Source organism: Megascapheus bottae, chromosome 19, assembly GCF_031878675.1.
Source record: "Megascapheus bottae isolate mThoBot1 chromosome 19, mThoBot2.hap1, whole genome shotgun sequence".
NCBI lineage: Eukaryota > Metazoa > Chordata > Mammalia > Rodentia > Geomyidae > Megascapheus > Megascapheus bottae.
Window position 1 is genome coordinate 16669305 of NC_143527.1, and position 24471 is coordinate 16693775.

General features: G+C 37.1%; 1 protein-coding gene across 3 annotated transcripts in view; it reads right to left on the minus strand.

The window, feature by feature from the left end:
• Positions 1-861: 861 nt before the first annotated feature.
• Positions 862-24471, minus strand: part of Smad4 (SMAD family member 4) — a 54969-nt gene continuing 31359 nt past the window's right edge. For all 3 annotated transcript variants that reach the window (XM_090353079.1, XM_090353077.1, XM_090353078.1), the window contains 7 exons: positions 20018-20137; positions 19803-19919; positions 18429-18479; positions 12051-12234; positions 11236-11404; positions 5449-5587; positions 862-4078 (listed from right to left, as the gene is read on the minus strand). In XM_090353079.1, the coding sequence (XP_090209205.1) occupies positions 3867-4078; positions 5449-5587; positions 11236-11404; positions 12051-12234; positions 18429-18479; positions 19803-19919; positions 20018-20137 (992 nt within the window). In that variant the 3' untranslated portion in view covers positions 862-3866. The remainder of the gene's footprint in view (positions 4079-5448; positions 5588-11235; positions 11405-12050; positions 12235-18428; positions 18480-19802; positions 19920-20017; positions 20138-24471) is intronic.

The following is a 24471-nucleotide window of genomic DNA, read 5'->3' on the forward strand; positions in this document are numbered from 1 at the left end:
AATACTGTTATAAATAAGGCCACTGAGTTTTACATCTTTCTTCATGTTATGGAAAAGAAGAGAAAAACTGGAAAAGCTTGCACAAGAGTCTTACAGCCTACTCTCTATAATCATGCAAAGTAAGATTCAGAGTATTATTTACAGATCACTAACTGTTACAAGATGGCTTCTACCTTCAGAATAAGTTTCTTCATGCTATGTTATCCTAACCCCACCCATTAGTTAACCAACTTTACAGAAAATCACGTTCATGTATTAAATTTATCTAACCAACCTAAATTCATTGTTTTGCCAGTCTGCTAACATTAAATGCTAATAAAATGACCATGAAGGAAACAAACTATAGTAACTATTAAAAAGAACCCTGACCTGCTCAGAGAATAAAACTCCTCCCAAAAGGCTCTCTATAAGGGCCTCAACTAATCTGACTTTGCATAAAATAGCTAGTGAATGACTATTCACCAGGTTCCACAAGAACAGAAATAGAAGTATTTAACCTCAAAAGATCCTGAGGGAGCTTTATAGGAAAAGTCCAAATCTTCCCCAGATGGCCAGTCAAAAAGATGCCTACGATTCACCTTCGCAGAATGGCAGTCAACTTTTACAATACGGTATTTACCATCTGAAAGACAGAACACTTTATTTTGCCATTCCACCACAAAAATGGCTTTAAAACTTTGAAATGCAACACAGCAAGTACTTTGTTGTTTAATTGGACATTCCAGGTATAGTTACATTAAGGTGGATCATCTGATTTATAAACCTGGACTATTATAGGAGGAATATAAGAGATAACCCTCCCAGCCCTCCCCCTTAATGGTTAGGGCAATACAAACGATCCATGTTTCTAGAAAAGCAAGGTTATATATGGCAGCGATTTATTATCATTACATTAGTAAACCAGGGGCAGTAAACTGCTTAAAAAAAATAGACTCTATCCCACCAAAGAATGTACTCCCAGGCAAAAAAAAAAAAAAAAAAAAAAAAGGCAACACCATTAAGGATTCTCTTGGACAATACAAGGAAAGGCACAAGACAAGAGTGGAATGGCTTTCAAGCTGGATGTAGCTGATTCATCTCTCATTCAGCTTTCACTGAAATTTGATATTCTGAAATTCCTCAAAATGTGAATTAAGAGAAAAGTCACCCAGAACCATATCCACATAATAATCAGACTTTTAAGAACTACAGTACAGAAATGATCTTACCCTAAAGTAGACATACAATTAAAGCAATGAGATTTTTTAGTCTTATCCATGAAAGAGGACCACTTTAAAGCAATGGAAATACAGCTTGACAATCACGTTGTCAGACAGTAATGATAACATACAAGGTATTTTCCCCCAAAGGTATGACAATACAGGTCAAATACAAGCAAACAGTAACTAGAAGTGCTTCTGTAGTTTATGGTTCTTATTAGAAACCAAGACAGGTGGCTTGAGATACTTCTCAGCAAATATTTTCCACATATTTTCTGAAGATGATTAACATGAAAACCTTTTTTAAAGTAGAAAAGGAAGCAACAATTATAGCACTACATGGTTAGTTCATAATCTGGATTTTTAAAATCCAGTTGTTTCAAAACTCCTCACATTTTTATTCTTCATTCATAATAAAATGCACTTAAAGACAAAAATGTCTAAAGGTATCTTTTTATAATTCTGCCAGTAAAACTTTTGTTAAAAAAATCAATAAACTTACATACTTAAATTTAAGTCTTTACCAAAAGTATTGGTGAGCTCTTAAGAATAAAAATGAATTGGGAGCAAAGCTGGCTCAAAAACCAAGACATGTTGCCAGGAATCAGTGGCTCACAGTTGCGTAAGCCTCGCTACTCAGAAGGCTGAGATCTGAAGATCAAGGTTCCAAGCCAGTCTGGCCAGAAAAGTCTGTAAGACTCTTATCTCCAATTAACCACAAAAAAGCAGGACGTAGAGCTATGGTTCAAGTAGCAGAGCACTAACCTTGAGCAAAAAGGTCAGGGATAACATATAGGCCGCCCTGAGTTCAAACCTCAGGTCTAGCAAAAAAAAAAAAAAAAAAGAAAAAAAGGGAAAAAAAAGGTCACATAACTTGGATGGACATCTAGATTTAAGTCCCAGCTCTGAGCACTCAGTGGCCTTTAGGACAGTCTGATTAAAGACTTACTGAATGAGGCTGTAGGACTTGTTCATTTCAGTTGACATGAGAACTAGTATGCCTGTTTCTAAAGCTCAAATGTAGATAACACACCTAAAAGATTAATAGAAAGCTTATAGAAGCCCTTCAAGCAAAAAGTAAAAGCATCTGATAATCTTTGATTTTATTTCACACTACCGTGTAAACAATCTATTTGTCATATAGACAAGTAGGCCAATTTTTGTTACAGTAAAACAAAAGTTCAGAAAACAACCAACTCTACCCGGTCCATAATGTCCATGGGAAAGTCCTGGTAGAGTGAGGGGAACCAAAGCTGCCTAATACAACTGACTGTTGGCTGTCATTTAAGAGAAGTTGTCTTGCTACTGAGATTGGACTCAAAAGTTCAAAAGAAAAACATTTTAAAAATCAAACCTAGAATTCAACTTTGTATGTTGAGACTCAGTTTTATTTATTCTACTAGCTACGTAAAAAGCATACATATTGTGTCTGTGGTACATCAATACATCTGCAACTTTTCTACTTAAATTCTCTATACAAAGTCACTGCCGATTGATATGATCATTGATGGCAAAAGGCTTAGAGTAACCAAAAGGTATAAAAAGTTTGCGGTCTTGCCCCAAGATACAAAAACTGAATTCTAAACAATGTCATAACATACATGATTTAAACAGTATATGAAAAAAAAACTCACACATCAAATCAAGTACAAAAATATCCAAACTACCTATGAGGAACTGCAATGTTTCCATTATTCTGCACAGTATTTAACATAGAATTTAGCAGTTTCCAAAATACTCATTATTTAAGCACTGCCACCTTGCAGAACAGTGAGATATAGACACTGCTTTTAGTGTTTTTAAAAATACAAAAATTTCCCCTATGAATTAATGAAGGAAAAGGAATTTCTCTTCTAGGCCTCTAAGTAACCAACCTTATGCCTAGAAATATAGAAGAATACATCTACTGTTTAACAGGGCAAAGTATACTTCTTGATAAAGTCATCCAATGGGGATAACAAATGTAATTTTAAATGTCATCTGTCATTACCAGACATCTGTCTGATAATTTTAAGGAATTCTTAATATACACATAGATTAGTGTTTTATTTTGGCAAAAAGAAAACTGAAGTTGCAAGACAATCTGAATTGAAATCTAATTTAACTTGCAAAAAATATTTTGGATAAAAGATTATAATACATTACTATCTTAGTTTTTAAACACAGAGTAAAGTTGCTCTTGGTAAAATTAACTCACCCACATGGCACAATATTTTGGAGTAGAGTATGTTCAATAATAACAACCTGCACACAAAATATCATAGGTGAATTAACTTTGAGAACTTCTCTGCCTTTAAAATCAGCAATATTAAATTTATTCTGTAGAATAACACACACACTGATGTTCTGCATATAAAAGGCTCTAAGACATTTTTAAAGGACTAAAATTTCCAGCACTGGAATGACTCCTTCATACATAACTGATGACAATTAACAAAAGTGTGTTCTTCCTGTTCTTCAAGCTCTGAGCCATGCCTGAAAAGTCTAAAGAGGAAAAAAATAATTGTTTTAATCCAGTTTCTGTCTGCTGGGAGCAAGGCAGCAAACACATTTTTTCAACCCTTTATAAAGCAGAACAAAAATGAAATAAATCTTCAGATTATAAACAGGATTGTATTTTATAGTCCACCATCCTGAATGTGGAAAGGGTCCCCATGGCAAGAGACCTCAGTCTAAAGGCTGTGGATCTGCAATAGGCATGGTGTGAAGCACTTCATCTAGGAGCTGGAGGGCCCGGTGTAAGTGAATCTCAATCCAGCACGGTGTTTCTTTGATACTCTGTCTTGGGTAATCGGGTCCCCAGCCTTTTACGAAGCTCATCCTGAGTATGCACAAGCGACGAAGGTCATCAACACCAATGCCGGCCGCAGCTGACAGACCTAATAGAAAAGTTCGGATATGTCAGAGAGATCAGTGATCACTTCCCATCCTCCCTATTTTATTTTCCTCAGCATACAACTTCTTTTCTCTGTTAAAGTGCCAAGAAGGGACTGTACTTCTAAACCTCATCAATAGGGGCTGAAAATTTTGGTTTAAGCAGTTTTATATTTATTCCACTAGCTGTCTTCTAGTCATCACCAATTAAGAAGTAACCACAATCTACCAACACTCCTATTTTCCTCTTTAGAAATGGAGGTGAAGAGCTTAGAAACAATTTGCTTGTAAAGGTAGACCATGTCAACAGATTGGCTCTAAAAACTTATGTCTTTCTAAACAGCCCAGTTCAGGGTAAGACATGACTACTGCGCAGACAGCACACATGCCTGGTCCACGATCAGATGACCCCGATGATGTCTGTCTCTCAGTTTCGCAGCATTAACACAATAGAAACACATAGACACATAGATGACAGCATAAAATTTAATACTAGTTAGGAACTCTTTAGAAAATAGCATTTGTAACATTAAAACTAGCAAATGATATCAATGCTCAGATCTGTTAAAAATCAAACCAATGAGTATGTGGTATCTATGTCTATGTTGAAAAACTCCTGAACATAAGTCACAGTGAAGATCTATATCTAGTCTTCCAGTCAAACATATAGACACAGTTTCATCTGCATTTATCAATATTACCATAAAACTAATGGGAAGAATTTGCATGTACTGTAGAGAAACCTGCAGAACCACTGCAGTTTTCTTAGCCAGTGTGATTTGCTTACCACACTGAAGAGGTTAAGAACAGGGGTTGAATGAATCACTAGTTATGCCTTCAGACGTGGAAGATGGGTGCCACGTGTTTCCATCATAAAAGTTTATAGTCAGGAGTTTAACTCTGCAGTAAAAAATTCCTAATCAGTGTGAAACCTGGCACACAGTTCAATTTTACTCTACAATTTAAAAAGTCTACAAGTTATCAAAATACCACCCTCATTTAGTTATCTTCCATACTTAGCATACTTTTTAAAATTTGGAGAGGTGTTCAATTCTGAAATTGAAATAGCTTTCCTTACCAAAATAAAGTCCATCACTCATTGTTTACAACCCACCCTGGCTGTTGAGATAGGAAAAATAAGCATCAAAGAGATCAGCAATCCAGTAATTTACCCCTGTATCCCATACTTGCTTTGTTCTACCAAAAACAAACAAACAAACCAAAGAGTGATCCTATTCTAGGCAAATGACAACTATTTCAGAAGAAAAGTCTTGTACAAGTTCACAACATATCACCCCAGTGAAAAATCTGAATTCTACCATATGAGGAACTAATCACCCAGTGACTCAAGATTTAAAAATACAAGCATACTTACTGATAGCTGGAGCTATTCCACCTACTGATCCAGGCCCAGGGATGTTTCCTGCCACGGCTGCTGCCTGGGCAGCAGCTGCAGCTTGTGCAGTGGCCGCCTGCTGCTGCATCTGTCGATGACACTGACGCAAATCAAAGACCTTTAAAAAAAAAGTCTAAGTTTAATGCTATGACTCCATCAGAAAATATTTCATACATTAAAAAAAAAAACCTGAAAACTCATAGCTTTGCTTTGCTTCTCCCAAGGGAAAAAAAAAACTGATTTCTATGGTAGATTGTCTTCGGTATGAGACTAATTAGGAAAGGTGGCTTGAAGTTCCGCAACAGGTACATCTTCACTGTCGGGACGACTCCTCAGCCACATTAGTTCTACAGCATCCTCTGGACAGTGTCTGTGAAGAGCCACCTATCTACATTAAACAACAGTCAAGAAATTGCCCTGATCATCCAGTGACAAATTGCTGGGTATTAGGCTAGAGTCAATGGGTTGGCTACTTGGCTACCATCTTTTCTGACCATCTGTTATCATTCATGGTATACAAAGGAATGACACAAATTTCAATGTCCCTAATAAGAAAATATTTAGATCACTCTTACATAGAAGCATATTCTTATATCTAAGAGCAGTATAGTTGTTTTCAAAATACTCCAAAGATCTTAGCCAGGCGCTGGTGGCTCACACTTGTAATCCTAGCTACTTAAGAGGCTGAGATCTGAGGATCACAGTTCAAAGCCAACCCAGGCACAAAACTCCATGAGACTCATCTGTAATTAATGACCAGAAAAACAGAAGTGGTGCTGTGGCTTAATATACAATGGGATATATGCTCTACAGACACTGTTACATAGATCGATATGTGACTATGACAAAGTCTCAGCTTAATTTAAATTTGTTCTAAAATTTAAGTGCCAATGGTTGCATATGGAGATTACCTTCTTGAAGACTTGTTTGTTAAAGATGGAATTTGAAATATGATGTAAAAAATCAGTGTTACTAAAATCTTTTTTTCATATATTTTTTATTGTAATTAATAGAAGGGTTACATGATATTTGCCAGATAGAAGGTGCATTAATTCACCTACATTGATACCCTTTCACATGTCTTGGTCCCCATTTCCCTCCCCCCCACCCCCACCCCTCATCGTGTTTTCCCCCCTTCCCTATCCAATTTCAAATAACCAAATACAAATATATCCGATATATCAGGTAACCAAGTGAGATACTATAACAATATGAGATAACCAAGGGACAGCAAAAGAGATGAGAGATAACATACTACCTTAAGGACAACAATCATTCTTTATAAAGAATTTATTACAGGGAATGTAGCTACATGATTCAAAAACTTACATGATTTTGAAAAGTAGGTGATACTGAGTAGCCTACTTTTTGCCCTCGTTTTCCCTACAACTTAGATGACTACTCTTTCTTGTAATTTCCTCCAGTTAAATATGCAAGTATTAGAAAATACATTATTTTAGGAATGTGGCAGTTTCTTAGGAAAAAAGGTAATATGATTTGTTATCTCTAATTTGTTGCTTTTTGGAGGAATATTTCATTGGTTTCACCAAGACAGATGTGAAAGTAACATTCATTCTTCACTTTGACAGTGCTTGGGTTGCTTGATAAGGAGCAGCAGTTACTTGCCAACCCTTCCTTTGCTCACCCTGAAAGAAAATGGCCTACAGTGCAGCCCCACCAAAAATAATAACATTAACAAATTTCTGTGTATTCTACCTCATTTACAATAATCCTGTGAAAGTGTGTGTACTTAGGATTCTCATTTCATAGATAAGTAAACTGATAAGGTTTTGAATCTTTATCCATATAATTAGTAGATGCCAGTGATGAACCTTTTTGATGGTTAATTGGAGATAAGAATCTTACTACCTTTCCTCTCCTTGGCTTTGAAAATGGGGATCTTCAGATCACAGCTTCCTCAGTACTTAACATGACAAGCATGAACTACCAGCACTTCACCTAAACATATCTAATTAATATTGTTTCTTTCTTTTCTTTCTTTCTTTCGTTCTTTCTTTCTTTCTTTCTTTCTTTCTTTCTTTCTTTCTTTCTTTCTTTCTCTCTCTCTCTCTCTCTCTCTCTTTTTTTTTTTTCAGTTGTGGGGATTGAACTGTGGGCTTGGGCTCTATCCCTGAACACTTCAGCTGAAGGCTAGTGCTCTATCACTTGAGCCACAGCGCCACTTCTAGGTCTGTGTCAAGGAATGGAACCCAGGGCTTCTTGCATGCTAGGCATGGACTCTACCACTAGGCCAAACCTCTAACTCATACTTTTTTCTTTTATGGAATAATTTGCGTGCTTGTTTGTCCTTAGTTATACTGGAATTTGAACTCAGCTTTGTTCTGAATACCCTATCACTTGAGCCACACCTCCAATTCTTACCGAGTAAGTTTTTAAAAGTTATTGTAAAGGTGATGGATGGACAGAGTTACATTTTCACAGAGTGTATTTCTATTTGGACAGTGTCAGTCCTTCCTTCGCTCATTCTTCCTTTTCCCTCCCATCCCCACCCACAAGTTGTATAGTTCATTTTAAACATAGTGTCAATGAGTGCTACCGCTACATTTGCTTAGCCTTTGTCCCTCAGTTTAGCAATTTTTTAGAAAAATGAAATGTATTCTTATCATACAACTCAACAGTCAGGACATTTACCAAGATAATTTAGAAACCCTTGACTACAAAAAAATCCTAAAAGCAGATAAACTAGTGCATCAGACTGTGGAGAAGTAGAAAAAAACAAGTGAGCTATGAAGTCATACATGGAGGAAAACGATTCAAATTTCTAAGTGAAAGAAGCTAATCTAACAAGGCTATGCACCCAGGTATTACAAAATGCTGGAGTTGGGCATGGTGGCTCACACCTGTAATCCTAGCTACTCAAAAGGCTGAGGTCTGAGGATCAAGGTTCAAAGCCAGCCCAGGCACAGAAGGACCTGAGATTCTTATCTCTAATTAACCTCTAGAAAACATAAAGTGGAGCTTGGCTTAAGGGTAGGACGGTATTCTTGAGCTGAAGAGCTCAGGGATAGCGCCCAGGTCGAGTTCAAACCCCCTGACACACCAAAAAAACAAAAAACAATAACAAAAAAAAACAACTAAAAATAGACCTTCCTTATGATCTAGCCATACTACTCCTGAGCATCTACCCTGAGCAACATAACCCAGGATATGTAAGGACACCTACACAGCCACGTTCATCACTGCACCTATGCACAATAGTCAAGCAATGGAAACAACCCAGATGTCCCACTACAGATGAATGAATACAAAAAATGTGGTACATATATACAATGGAATTTTACATAGCCAACAGACAAGATAAAATAATGACATTTGCTGGGAAGCGGATGAAACTAGAGTGAATCATGTTGAGTGAGATAAGCCAAGACCAAAGAACAAAAGGCACATGGTCTCCTTGATATGTGGATATTAAATCCAAACAGTACAAGGGTGATGACTCAATATTCGGGTACCCAAAGTTATTGACATGATCTTAGAGATATAAATAAATACAACTACATAGACATAAAAATATCCCCATTTTCAAAGCCAGCCAGGAGAGGAAAGGTAGTTAAGATTTTTTTTTTTTTTTGCCAGTCCTGGGCTTAAGCTCAGGGCCTGAGGGATGCCCCTGGATTTTTCTCAAGGCTAGAACTCTACACTTGAGCCTCAGCACCACGTCTGGCTTTTTCTAAGTATGTGGTACCAAGGAATCAAACCCAGGTCTTCGTGTATGCTAGGCAAGCACTCTACCACTAGGCCAAACTCCTGGCCCCGGTAGTAAGATTCTTATCTCCAATTAACCATCAAAAAGTCAGAAGTGAATAGAGTGGTGGCTCAAAATGGTAGAGCACTAGCTTTGAGCAGAAAGGTCACATGAGCACATGCATGCGTGCCCATACACACACACACACACACACACACACACACACACACACACACACACACACACACACACATTTTTTAAGGCTAATTACATCTACTTTTTCTCTTCCCCAAACAATGGATGTTTCAAAATAAAGTTGAAATGGGTTGAATATGTAAGAACTAGTGAAAAGCACCTCAGGCTTCTCAGGATCTTTATTTGAAATGTTATTAAGGCTGAATGTTATTAATGTTGAAACGCTAATTAATGGTCACACTGCCTTCCATAAAATCCTAAATATTTGAAGTAAGCCAGACTCAAAGGAACATATAGGCTCAATGGTTTTCCTCATTTGTAAATAATCAGTACACATCTAGGACTCTCCTAGCAGAGGATTACAATAGCTCAAATCCTATGTACATAATGTCATATAGGATGAGACTAAATGAAAAGATCTCTAGGATATGGAAACAAGAGTGATTGTTGTTCTTAATGTACTACGTTATTTCTCTTCTCTTTAGTTGCCCTTTGGTTAATCTCATATTGTTACTGTTATCTGACTTTGTTACCTGGTATAGTGTATATACGTTTATTTGTTTATTTGAAATAGGAAAATGAAGGGGGAAAAACAAGATGACTGGGAGAAGGTGGAGAAGGGAAATGGGGATAAAAACATGAGAAGGGGTATCAATGTGTGAGAAGTAATGCACCTACTACCTGACAAATGTAACTACAACCCATCTATAAATTACCCTGATAAAAAATAAAATAAAATATGAAGACAAAAAAATCCTAAATATTGTCTAAAATGAAGCTGATTTTTTAACAATTTCATGTTAAAGGAATACAAGTTTGGAAGTTCCAGTCGCTATTCACTATTTTATTGTATAAATCTAAATAAAACATCTGACAAATCTGTTAATAAACCTATACGGCATAAATGCAATCACAAAACTACAATTAGTCACATGTTCCATACTCAAAGCAAACTCAATTTTTTTTCAATACTAGGGCTTGAACATAGGGCTTTGTACTTGTTACACAAAACTCTAACTCTTAACCTAAGTCTCCAGCACTTTTGGCTCTAGTTATTTTTTTTAAGTGTCTTGCTTTTTGTCCTGAACAGTCTAGACCACAATCCTTCTATGTACTCTTATCATAGCTAGAGTGACAGGTCTGTACACTTTATGCCCAGCTTTTTCTACTGAGATGCACTCTCATAAACTTTTTGTTGCTGGGCTATCTCTACGTCTTATCTTCCATATAGCTGAGATGTCAAACACACAACACCACTTCCAGCTAACAAACAGAATTTCTAATTATGTATTAGCATAAGATATTTCTTTCTTTTTTTTTTTTTTTTGGTGGGTCATGGGGCTTGAACTCCACTTGGGCGCTATCCCTGAGTTATTCAGCTCAAGGTTACTGCCCTATCCTTGAGCTAAGCCCCACTTCCCATTTTCTAGACGTTAACTGGAGATAAGAGTCTCAGGTCCTTTAGTGCCCAGGCTAGCTTTGAACCTTGATCCTCTGATCACAGCCTCCTGGGTAGCTTGGCTACCATGCCGGCCAAGACATTTTTCCATTTCAGTCACTTCATTTCGATTGAGTGAGACAGGTATTCTACCAGATTTGAGTTGTCCCTAGCCCTTTATACTTTCTGCATAGCTGAACTGAGTCATTCATGCTATTATGCCAGCTATTGAGATGGAGTCTCATGAACTTTTTGCCTAGACTGGCTTCAAACCGTGATCTTTTTGATCTATGCTATGTGTTCCAAGTAGCTGAGAACGCAGGGTATGAGCTACCAGTAACCAATTCCATTTCAATTCTTTACATAACAAATAGAAATTTCTAAATCTAAAGTATTTCAATAGTATTTCAATAAAGTTACAACTAACCTTTATATATGCACTTGGGTAGATCTTATGAACAGCATCTCCAGGTGCACGTCCAGCTTCTCTGTCTAAGTAGTAACTCTGTACAAAGACTGCATGGTCACTAAGGCACCTGACCCAAACGTCACCTTCACCTTTACATTCCAACTGCACACCTTTGCCAATATGCAACCTTAGGAAGGAAGAAGAGGATTACATTTCATCTCAAATGTATTCACAAATAAACTGTATTTCAGAACATATTGCATACACAATACTGAAATTAAAAATAAGGGCATAACACTATAACTAAAACCTAGACCTGTTTAACTTTATGGTTCCTTCTTTCTTCTTTTCCTTTTCATATGCAATAACAATGAGCATATATATAGTGTTTGTGTTTGAAACATTTAACATAACTCAATAAGGTAAATAATATAATTTCTATTTTTCATGAGGAAACTAAAACTTATAAACTACTATGTCCAAATGTCAGTAGCAACATATTAAAATGAAAAATTCAGCTAATCATATGAATCAAAGCTTAAGTGCTCAAAAGCCATATTTGGCTATGGCTATTAAGTTCTATAGTATAGACATAAACAGTTAACTATTCAATACACAGAAATGACTATTTTTTACTAAATATAAATAAAGTTATATGTTAAATAAATGAAATAGAATAAAATTATTACTACTATTAAATTTACTAAAATATAAATAAATGACTTATTTCTTTATATTTCAGAATTCATAAATTGAGTACATGGAAAAAAATCTTGAATAAAAGACAATGTATTGCCTAAATTTCAAAAAATAAGAAACTATACAGTTAATACCTTGCTCTCTCAATAGCTTCTGTCCTGTGGACATTGGAGAGTTGACCCAAGCAAAAGCGATCTCCTCCAGAAGGATCCACATATCCATCAACAGTTACAATAGGGCAACTTGAAGGAACCTTAAATGTCTCTCCTACCTGAACATCCATTTCAAAGTAAGCAATGGAACACCAATACTCAGGAGCTGTAGGAAATAAATAAGAAAATATCCACCCATGTGAGAAAGATAATGACTTGCTTTTACTCCATAAGACAATACTTTTCCTAAAAGAAAGCATCAAGGGAGACAAAAGGGAAATGAAGCATATAAAGAACTGAGTTAAAATTAATTCATTTAAAAAGTAGGAATTTCCACGTCTTCTGTTTTCTAACTACTGTTTTCAAAAGTTCCATATCATTTTAATTGTATAATTTGGGTTTTTTTTGTTGTTGTTTTAGTCAATTGTGCGAGGGCTTGAACTCTGGGCCTAGGCACTGTCCCTAAACTCTTCAGTTCCAGACTATCGCATTGCTCTACACTTGGGCCACAGTGTCCAAGTCTTTGGAGTTTTGTGCCCAGGCTGGCTTTGAATTGTGATCCTCAGATCTCAGCCTACTAACTAGCTAGGATTACAGGTGTGAGCCACTGGTACCTAGCTGTAGTTCACTTTTCTTTTCTTTCTTTCTTTCTTTCTTTCTTTCTTTCTTTCTTTCTTTCTTTCTTTCTTTTTGATTAAGAAAGACTTTTAATCTAAGAATAACTAGTAACTTTTTTTTGGTCAGGATAATGTATAGAGGAGTTACACTTATATTTTTCAGGTAGTAGGTACATAACTTCTCACACACTGATACCTTCTCATGTTTTTGTCCCCATTTCCCTTCCCCTCCCTTCCCTTTCTTATTTCAAATAAACGTATATACAATATACCAGGTAACAAAGTCAGATATAACTGTAACAATATGAGATTAACCAGAAGGGCAAAAAAAGAGAAAAGAATTTTTTGCCATGTTTCACTTGACTATACATATTTTCTGTCTAAACTTACATATATATATATATATATATATATGCACATTTTTGGGGGGGGTGGGTGCTAGTCTCACAGCTTCAAATGGGCAAGAGTGCTATCCCCCTAAGCTGCTTCTTTTTTTTTTTTTTTTGGCTAGTGCTGAGTATGGGCTCTGGGCCTGAGCACTGTCCTTGTGCTTTCTAAAGGCTAGAACTCTACCACTTGAGCCACAACACCATTTCCAGCTTTTTTCTATGTATGTGGTACTGAGGAATCAAACCTGGGTCTTCATGCATGCTAGGCAAGCACTCTCCACTAGACCAAATTCCAGGTCCCCCTGAGCTTCTTTTGCTCAAGGCTAGCAATCTATCACTTGAGCCATAAGTCCGTTTATGACTTTTGGGGCATTAAATGGAGATAAGAGACTCAAGATCCTTCTGCCCAGGCTGGCTTTAAATGGCGATCCTCAGATCTCAGCATCCTGAGTAGCTAGGATTGCAGGTCCGAGTCAAAAGCGATTGGTTTCTTTTCTTTCCTTTTTTTTTTTTCAATATGCTAATCCTAATATGGATTCTAGAAAAGAGTTCTTGAATAATTCACTAATTGAGGGTATAAGAACATAACCGAATCAATCTTCACAGCCCTGAGTCAAGATTAATTATACATTCAGTATACAATTGTCATACCCAAAGATTCTCATTTGTCTCGATTGAGTTATGGTGGAAAAGGTCATTTGTGTATTTGTGTGTGTGTGTGTGTGTGTGTGTGTGTGTGTGTGTAATCTCATTTAATGAGTGACTACTGCTGCTGTTAGACCCATTTTACAGAAAAGGGAAACTGAGGTCCAGGAAGTCCTCATCTGGAAAGAAATCAAGACTACTGCCTAGAGCTGCCTGACCCTTTTCCTGGTAGTCAGTTCTCTCTGTAGATTCCCTGTCTATGGCTACCCATAGACAGGTGGAATCTAGAAAGCGCCTGGATCAGGTGACCCCATTTGGCCAGGGAAGGCATGCAGATGAAGCTGGAGGTGAGGACTGGCCTACAGGGACGCTGCAGGAAAGAGAAGGCTCTGCTTTCCAGGTCAGGAGGGAGGTAACTGCTAGCCAAGTGGAGAGACTGGAACAAAGAATAGAGAATAGAACAGAGCCCAGAGCCCAGAGCCCACACAGACCACAGGCCAGAGCCCTGAGACCTGACCTCAGGCTGAAGTCCTTACCCTGAACCCAACTTGCACCCTAAATGGAATCCCACTCCTGGACTAAGCAGCAAGTTCACACTGAGTTTCTGAGCCTAGACAAACCCTGATTCCAAGCTGGATTCCCATCTGAACTAAATCCCAATTTGGACATATAAGTCCAGTAGAAACAGACAAGGATAAGGAAAATGACAGGGCTATTCCCTTCCTTCCTCCCTTCCTCCCTCCCTCCCTCCCTCCCTCCCTCCCTCCCTCCCTCCCTTCTTTCCTCTTTTCTTTCACAAGGAACAAATAAAGCTAATTCATGTTAAGAACAATACTAACTTTAAAAATATATTAGCACCGGGCCGGGAGTTAGGCCTAGTGGTTAAAGTGCTTGCCTAGCATGCACGAAGACCCGGGTTCGATTCCTCGGTACCACATATATAGAAAAAAAAGCCAGAAGTGGTGCTGAGGCTCAAGTGGTAGAGCTCTAGCCTTGAGAAAGTCCAAGGACAGTGCTCAGGCCCTGAGCTCAAGCCCAGGACTGGCAAAAAATATATATATATATATATATATATATATATTAGCACTTTAATTTGAACAAGTGATTTTAAATAGTTTAAATGACTAGAGAAAAAGTGGGCAATATTTAGTTTGGACTATAAATAGTTGATCGAGTATTTCTGATTTTGCTCAAAAAAAGGCATGCACTCATCTAGTCAATGCTATTGTCTAGAGGCTGTTCAACCTTATCAGAAGTTCTACAGTGAGAATGAAGTACACTTATCAACAAACTCAGTTGATGAAGCTAAAATCAAATTCAAATGATTACCAAAACACAATACTACCTCCACCACCACTGTACTTTCTATCCAGGATAAGGTCTTTACTTACAGACCTGATTACTGCTGTTTCCACAAACCATCTCCCACTAAGGTGAATGAAACACTGACTCCTATAATGTTCCAGGACCCCCTAGTGGACTCTCAAGAATGCATTGCCTCAGTGCCAGCAAAAATTATTAATGCTTCAACTTCATTCTTCCTTTACCATAATATGCTCACTCATAAACACAAGTTAAGATCCCAATGAAATAATTTCATTTATATAATTTCAAAAGTAAAACAAATTAAGACCATTTAGTGATAAACCACTGTTTTGGGATGCACTTAAAAATTGTTTTAAATACTCAAAACAGTATGGTGGTTATTTTGGAGGAGAAAATAGGAAAAGGTTTTATGAGTAAGACAAAAATGCAAGGATTATTTCTAGGGGTGCTGAAATGTTCTGGTTTTCAATGAAATGTTTTGGCAGTCACACAGATACTGCCTTTAATATTATTTATAGCCAGAGTGAGGAACTTATCTGACCCTTGGGCTATATAAAACCTGAGAAATCATTTGATATATGATGAGACACACAGCTATAATTCTTTGTTTTTTCATATATTTCTTATTGCAATTAATAGAAGCGTTTCATTATATTCATCAGAGAGAAGGTGCATTACTTCACAAACATTGATACCCTTTCTCATGTCTTGGTCCTCATTTCCGTCCCCGAGACAGCTATAATTCTTATCAGCTTCCCAATAGTACTTCTGCTTATACTAACTGATGAGAACCTGCTTTGTTCTCACAATTCCATGTTACTCCCATAGTCCACTGATGGTCTCCCCCAGAGACCCCTGTTAGTTCTCAGGAAACCTTCTCTTCTGACTTTATCTGAAAGGACAGGACTGCTGGCATCAGGAGGATACCCCACCATAAACCCAAACAGCAGAGTTCTGACAATAAATCCCCGAGAGGACAAGACAAAGGATGCAAAGAAGGATCTCATCCTAGAATGTATAAAAACCTGCAACCCCCACATTCCCTGTTCTTGGTTCCTCTGACCTTACTTAGTATTACATCTGCAGCCATGATTAAAGTCTGTTCTGATTGGCTGGGGTCTCAGCCTTCTTTCTTTCCTTTTGTCCACTTGATCTTACCTAACATTCATGACTCAATTTTCTAACAATTCTGTATGATCTGAAAATATTATAATATCCAAATGTCCCTTGGCAGAACAAAGGTTCCATAGTCCTGTTTGGACTGTATGTTATATACTGTCCTAAATATTACAGTCCTTTTAAAAAAAAAAAATAAAGTGTATGAGAAGGTAAAAGATCTTGATCCACAAAAGGACGGAACAAGTATACCACACACACACACACACACATATATATACATACATATATATATATATATACACCATACATATGCACTAAGAGGGTAACAACTAATAAATGTGTAGGGTTTCAACAGTGTTTCAATCATTGGGCACTGGTGGCTCGCTGGTGGTTCCTTGCTACTCAGGAGGCTGAGATCTGAGGATACAGTTCAAAGTCAGGAGAAAGTCTCCATGAGACTCTTATCTCCAATAAGCCACTCAAAAATCAGAATTGGTCCGATGGCTCAAGAGGTAGAGTGCTAGCCTTGAGCACAAAAAGGCTCAGGGACAGCGCCCAGGCCCTGAGTTAAAGCCCCACAAAGGACAAAAAAGAAAAAAAGTGTTTCTCACCAGCTATCTTTTCTTCAACCCCAAAAGAAATACTGTCTCCTAAATGAATAACATCTGCTAATGAGCACAGTAAAAAACTGTTCTCATATAGCTGATATTACTACTACTACTACTACTACTACTACTACTACTACTACTACTACTACTACAAAACAATCCAGCCTTTGAATCTAGAAATTTGGGGGGGGGGGGCAGTTCTGGGGCTTGAACTCAGGGCCTGGGTACTGTCCTTGAACATTCTGAAGGCTAGAGGTCTACCACTTGAGCCACAGCAACACTTTTTCTATGTATGTGTATGTGTGTGTGTGTATTAACCAAGGAATCAAACTCAGGGTCTTGTGCATGCTAGGCAAGCACTCTACTGCTAAGCCAAACTCCTGGCCCCAGAATTGCTTTTAATCTCCTAAACTGAATATGAGAACTTTGTAAGCACAGAGGTCTGTTCTTCAATTTTCTTAAACTAATTTGAAGAGAAGTAAGAACCAATATAAATAACAACATATTCACACAAAAAAAGTTATGAGCAAATACTTAGGATGTATTAAGTTATCTTAATCTTTATGGTCAGTGTAGTTGGTTTTTAAAAACTACTGCAAATATACACAGCTATCTTTCAGTATCCACAGAGGCAAGTTCCAGGTATCATTCTACGTAAGAGACATACATATCTACAGAGTTTACTATCTCAGGGGCATCCCAGAACCAATCCCCTTGCAAATTCTAAGAGACAACTATTATATATGCATCTTTTTATTTTTTATTAAAGAATTCATTAACATTGATTTTTACATTATATTTCTAAGAAAAACAATTATGAAGAAATGGGAGGAAATACAAAATTGTATTTTTTGATACTTTAAGGGATCTTTGATACTTCTTTTTCTTTTTTTTCTCGCTGCTTCTGAAACTTGAGCTGGACTCTGGACCTGGGAGCTAGCTACTCAGGAGGCTGAGATCTGAGGATCAAGGTTCAAACCAGACTGGGCACAAAAGAACCTGAGACTCTTATCTTTAATTAACTTCTAGAAAACCAGGAAATGGAGGTTGGCTCAAGGGCAGTAGCCATCAGGGACAGCATCCAGGCCCAGAGTTCAAGCCCCATGACCCACCAAAAAAAAAAAAAAAAAAAAAGCTAGAGCCACAGTGCCACCTCCAGCATTTTTGAGTAGTTTATAAGAGATAAGAGTCTCATGCTGGCTTTGAACTGCAATCCTCAGATATCAGCCTCCTAAGCAGCAAGGATTACATGCACGAGCCACCAGCGCCCAGTGACCTTTGACACTTTAAAAAAATTTTTAGACCTTTTTTGTTTTATTACTTCAAAAGGTAATAAACAATTATATATGAACTTTTAGTAAAAGAAAGCTACTTAACTACAGAATTATTTTTCTTCTACATATTTTATATATTCAGTACTAAACCTAGCATATCTGTACATTTTAGTTAAAAATATTTCTTGTCTTTTCAGACTAGTAAAATGAAGTAAATAGAGGCATGTATGTATGTATATCAGTTACACTGAAACTGCTTTTTATCATAATGTATAGTATATCTGCCTGAGAAGCTATCCCCTAATTACAACACAATCTGTGTAGACTCCAATTATTATTATAAATATCTAAATACAGGGACTCAATGGTCAGACACACTTACCAGGATGATTGGAAATGGGAGGCTGGAATGCAAGCTCATTGTGAACTGGCCCTAAAGAAAAGACAATAAAAATCTCATTTTTATTTATTAAAAGTTTTCCAAAGCTAAAACTTTTAATAAACTTTAATACCTTAGGACTTTACTTAGATCAATCTTATACAATGTCTAAGTATTTAAAAGTTCTTTACAATTATAATAAACAAAGACTCAAGTTACTCTTAAGGAGATATTTAATAGTTAACATTTTAGTGCTATAAAGTGCTATTAAGCAATTTATAGTTTTACATGCCATATTTAATGCAGATTTATAAATGAATTATTCATGTAACATTTAATACAGTATAATTTATAAGGCAATCCATAACTTAAACAGGACTATTATAAAAACAAGTGTTCTTATTTATTAAATTAAAGCTATTTATATAAGGGCAGTAGCTCACAATTGAAAACATTATATATTAAGACACTGCTTTTTAAAAAGCTCACACGAATTATTTCACTCAATTCTTATAAGACTCCTTGAGATAGATCACTACTACTACCCTTGAGTCTAAATACAGTTCAGTAAGTTAGCAATAATCATACAGCCAAATTCAGCAGGCTTAACTACTAATGGTAGTCCAAGAAGCCATTAAAATTTCCTTTCCTGAGACATAGAAAAATAGCAATATAACTATATAACCATATACATATAGCATTATCCCTCCCCCATTTTTATATAAATGGATATTTATCTGACTGGAAGGAAAATAAATATTTAAAAGTGCTTATTAAAATATTAAAAGTGGTTATATCTAAATTGCAGAATTCTGGGTATTTACAATTTTTTTATTGATGCTTCTCAACATCTTCCAAGTTTTTTGCATTATTAATTTTAAAATGAGAGGAAAAGGAATGTCTTATACTCCTAATTTTAACAAGCCAAATGAGCAATGTTCCTATGTTTGCCTGTAACTGCAAACTATCTGTGGGCTCTACCTCCCAGTCATGCCTGCCAAGTACTGCCAGATTCAATATCTGAGTTTCTATGGCACTGGATACTATAGTGAGGGAAACCTTGAGATCATGACACTCAAGGGGTTCCAATCCACTATGGGAGGATATTCAAGACACATATGAGATCTAAAATTACATATAAAGCTAACAGACAAATGAATGGAAATTAATGTGATGTTAATGAAACATCAATAATAGAGAATGGTATGACCATAAAAATAAATAATATTATTTATCAAGAACACAAAAAAAGAATAAAAAACTAATGAAACTAAATTGATGATGAATGAACGATGTAAAAACATAAAAAAATAAAGAAACTGAAAAAAACCAACTCCTATAAAAGAAAAAGCCCTTCCAACAAACACAAGAGCTTACAGTAATGTCCGGGATGGGGCGGCATAGGCGGGTGGTGCTGAAGATGGCCGTTTTGGTGGTGAGGCAAATTAGGTGTGTATGGTGCAGTCCTACTTCCAGTCCAGGTGGTAGTGCTGTCTAAAAATTAAGGCCCACATGGATTAATTTGCTTTTATAAAGGCTGCCTATTTTTTTTTTCTCAGCTATTTAAAAGACTTCGAAAAGCATGTACATACTATGATGGTAAGTAGCTGGCTGACCAGTAAATCCATTCTGCTGCTGTCCTGGCTGAGGCCCTGAAGCTATCTGCAACAGTCCTTCACTATGGCTGCCTGCCAGAATACTGGCAGGCTGACCTAGAGAAACAAGAAGACATTAACATGGTACATGTGTAGAAGCAATCCTATGGTTTTACACAGCATATGAAGGACCAATTATATCTGATGATTCAAAACTACACTCATTGCCTATCAATTAAAAAACTAAAGATATCTATCAAGGCACTTGAGAAATTCTTCAGAATTATCCCATCTCTAGTAATGTTTGCCTAACTTTAGTGGACTATGTGCTCACTAATATTCTTCAAATGACAGCAAAATTCCATTTTGTATCTAGCCTACCATAACTTCAGAAGCAGTTCAACCTGTGGCCATATCATTTCTCACTGGACTTTGATTAGGGCTTCCAAAACCCAGTCTCAAATGCTGAAAACTGAAATAAAATCATTACCTATAGTGCTGGTATTGGTAATGGCAGAATGCTGGAGAATGATTTAAAAAAAAAAAGCAGATTGGGAAAATATTTTAAATGGAATGTGATGGGGAAGATAAAGAGGTTAAAAACATCTAGCTCCACTGTCTAAATACAGCATTTGGGTTAAGATAATAGTACCAGAACTATACCTTTTCAAGAACACTATAATAGGCCCAGATGTCGATGTCGATGTCTCTGTCTGTCTGTCTCTCTCTCTCTGGACTAATTTCTGGCTTTTATTCTACTAAAAAATCACCTCATAGATAGGTGCTATTGGTTCATGCCTGTTATCCTAGCTCTCAAGAGGCTGAGATCTGAGGCCCTCAGTTCAAAGGCAGCCCAGGTAGTAAAGTTCATGAAACTCTCATCTCCAATTAACCACCAGAAAACCTGAAGTGGCGCTGTAGGTCAAAGTGGTAGAGCCTTGAGTGAAAGAGCTCAGGGAAGTGCCCTGGCCCTGAGTTCAAGCTCCACAAGCAACAACAAAAATCATCTCACAAATGGCAGCCACTGAGTGAGCCAATCTGCAGATGACCTACAGTCTTAGATAAAGGAAGAAAGCACAGCACAATCAGAAAGTCAGTATGCTATAGAAATTGAAATTTGGCAGTGTTCATCCAATAGTACCCAAGAAAGATGACCCAGTGAGTGAAATGTCCAGCCCTCTCTACAAGTGGTCTCTAAAAACAGCAGAGAGAAACTCTGGGCCATTATAAACCAACTTGGTTTACCAAAGAGGGTTTAACAGGATATCAGACTTTCAGGTTTAAAAAAAATCTAAGTTTGTCTCAAAAAACAAAATTATCCTATTGTATTACTTACTGTCTGGCCTCCCCCCTCCTTTGGTGCCAGTAGGGGCTTGAACTCAAAGCCTAGGCTCTGTCCCTTGGCCTTTATACACAAACCCTGTGTTCTACCACTTGAGCCACAATTCCACTTTGGGGTTTTTTTTTTGGTAGTTAAAGATAGGAGTCTCACAGACTTTACTACCCAGGCTAGCTTCCAAATTGGACCCTCAAATCTCAGCCTCCTAAGCAGTTAGGATTTCAGGCATGAACCACCAGCACCAGCCAACTCATGTAAGAAATAGCTTACATATATAACTGTAACCCCTCTGTAAAACACCTTGGCAATAAAAAAAAAAAAAGAAAAGAAATAGCAGTGATACTCACTAAACACTATGTTGGAAATGAACTTTACAACCTGGGGGGAAAGGGAAGGGGAAAAGTGGGAGAAAATGAAGGAGGGGGTAACACTGTTTAAAAAAATGTACTTATCACCTGACTTACATAACTGTAAATCATCTATAATCCCCCTAGCTACTCAGGAGGCTGAGATGTGAAGGTCAAGGTTTGAAGACAGCCCCAAGGAAGGAATGTCCTAGAGACACTTATCTCCATTAACCACCAAAATGCCAGAAGTAGAGCTGTGACTCAAGTGCTACAGTGCTAGCCTTGAGCAAAAAAGCTCAGGGACAGGGAATAGCAATCAGGCCCCAAGTTCAAGCCCAAGGACAGATACATACACACATACACATACACATACACACACACACACACACACACACACACACACACAGCCTTAAGTCAACTGTTTATTTAGAAAGCACTGAAATTACATCCTAATTTAATTGATATAACCTTTCTTTTCTCATCAAATGGGACTGTAGTAGGAACAGAGTAAATGTTACCATTACTCAAAGTACCAAACACAAGGAACTTTTTTCTCCTCCCTACCTACCATATCATATTTCTTTAAAGTTAAGAATTATAATATCAAGCCAGGTGCTGGTGGCTCACGCCTGTAATCCTAGCTACTCAGGACGCTGAGATCTGAGGATCATAGTTCAAAGGAAGCCCAGGCACAAAAAGTTCATGAGACTTTTGACTCTTATTTCCAACTAACTACCAGAAAAATGAAGTGGCACCGTGACTCCAGTGGTAGAGCATTAGCCTTAAGCTGAGAAGCTCAGGGACAGCACCCAGTACCAGAGTTCAAGCCCCAGGACCAACCAAAAATAAATTGTAATAATTATAATTATAAATATAATTATAAGTAATTATAAATAAATTATAAATTACAAATAAGCATAAAATATAAATAAATATAATTATAAATAATTATAATAATTATAATTTTTTTTGCCTGGTCCTGGGGCTTGAACTCAGGGCCTGAATACTGTCCCTGAGCCTCTATGTACTCAAGGCTAGCACTTTACCACTTGAGCCACAGCACCACACTTCTGGCTTTTTCTGTTATGTGGTACTGAGGAACTGAACCCAGGACTTCATGCATACTAAGCAAGCACTCTATCACTAAGCCACATTCCCAGCCCTATTTCTTTTTAAACAAAATATTTTGTGTGTGTGTGTGTGTGTGTGTGTGTGTGTGTATGTGTGTGTGTGTGTGTGTGTATGTGTTTTGTCAGTCCTAGTGCTTGAACTCAGGCCCTAAGCACTGTTGTCCTTAAGCTTTCTCAAGTTAGCACTATACCAGTTGTGCCACAGTACCACTTACTGCTTTTTCTGTGTGTGTGGTACTGAGAAATCAAACCCAGGGCTTCATGTGCATGGTAGCCAAGCACACTACCACTAGGCCATGTTCCAGGACCCTAAACATAATGGGTTTTTTGTTTGTTTTTACCAAACTATCTTGCTATTCATCCCTCAAAATTCTGTTATTTTGAAAGGTTAATTACATTTTTACTTTTGGTTATAAAACCTGTACATATGATGTACTCTCAGCTGATTTATAAAAACTGTCATTACATTACACTGGAGAAAGTAAATTATTATAGTTTACACATATTTAAAAAAAAAAACTGAAGATAGTCAGGTACTAAAATATACACAAATTATAAAGTGGCCCACTAGTTATATGTTCTGAATATTTCAATCAAGGAATTCAAGTATATATAAGATACATAATACAAAGTTAGTACATGTAAAATAGCCTTCCAATTCCTCTATTTTACTTCAATTTTCTTTAAGTACTATCAACATATCTCTTTTGTTTTGCGGTTGTAATGGGACCAGATCTCAGGGCATGGTCATTATCCCACAGCTTTCACTCAAGACTGGTTCTCTGCCATTTGAAAATGTATTTCAAAATATCTTTTGAAATATATGGAAACATTTTGCCACAAATGCTAAAACATACAGATCTACTTTTCAATTATGGAAATCTTCCCCAAAATACCAAGACACAATTAGAGAAGAGATAGCTGGGCAGTAGCAGTAATCTATACTAAATAAATATACAATACCATCCACAGTGAGACTGTCATCTTTCATGCAGCAAACCAAAACATATTGCTATAAAGTAATAAAATGGATTAATGAAAAGTGCTGAAAACACAACCATGGTTGCTAAGGATATAATTCAGTGGCAGAGTCTTTGTCCAATATGGACAATACCCTGGCGAGGTCCCATGCACCTTTAAAAAAGGGGGAAAATATTGTTACAGTATTTTACCTTGATATCTGATATATTGTCTATATGCTTATTTGGTTATTTGAAATCAGATAGGGAAGGGGGAAAACAAGATGAGGGGCGGGGGTGGGGGAGGGAAATGGGGACCAAGACCTGAGAAAGGGTATCAATGTTTGTGATCTCAGAGGCTGAGATCTGAGAATCACAGTTCAAAGGCAGCCCAGGCAGGAAAGTCCCTGAGACTCTTATCTCCAGTTAAGCAATAAAAAGCCAGAAGTAGAGCTGTGGCTCAAGTGGCAGAGAACTAGTCTTGAGCATAAAAGTTCAGAAATAGAACCCAAGGACTTTGTTCAAGCCCTAGGACTGGCACCAAAAAACAAAGTACTACATAACAAACCAAAAACACATCTTAGTTCAACATTATTTATTAGGGGCATGGCTCAGATTGCGAGCATCTGCCTAGCATCTACAAGATCCTGGACTAAAGTCCCCATATTGGGGGGAA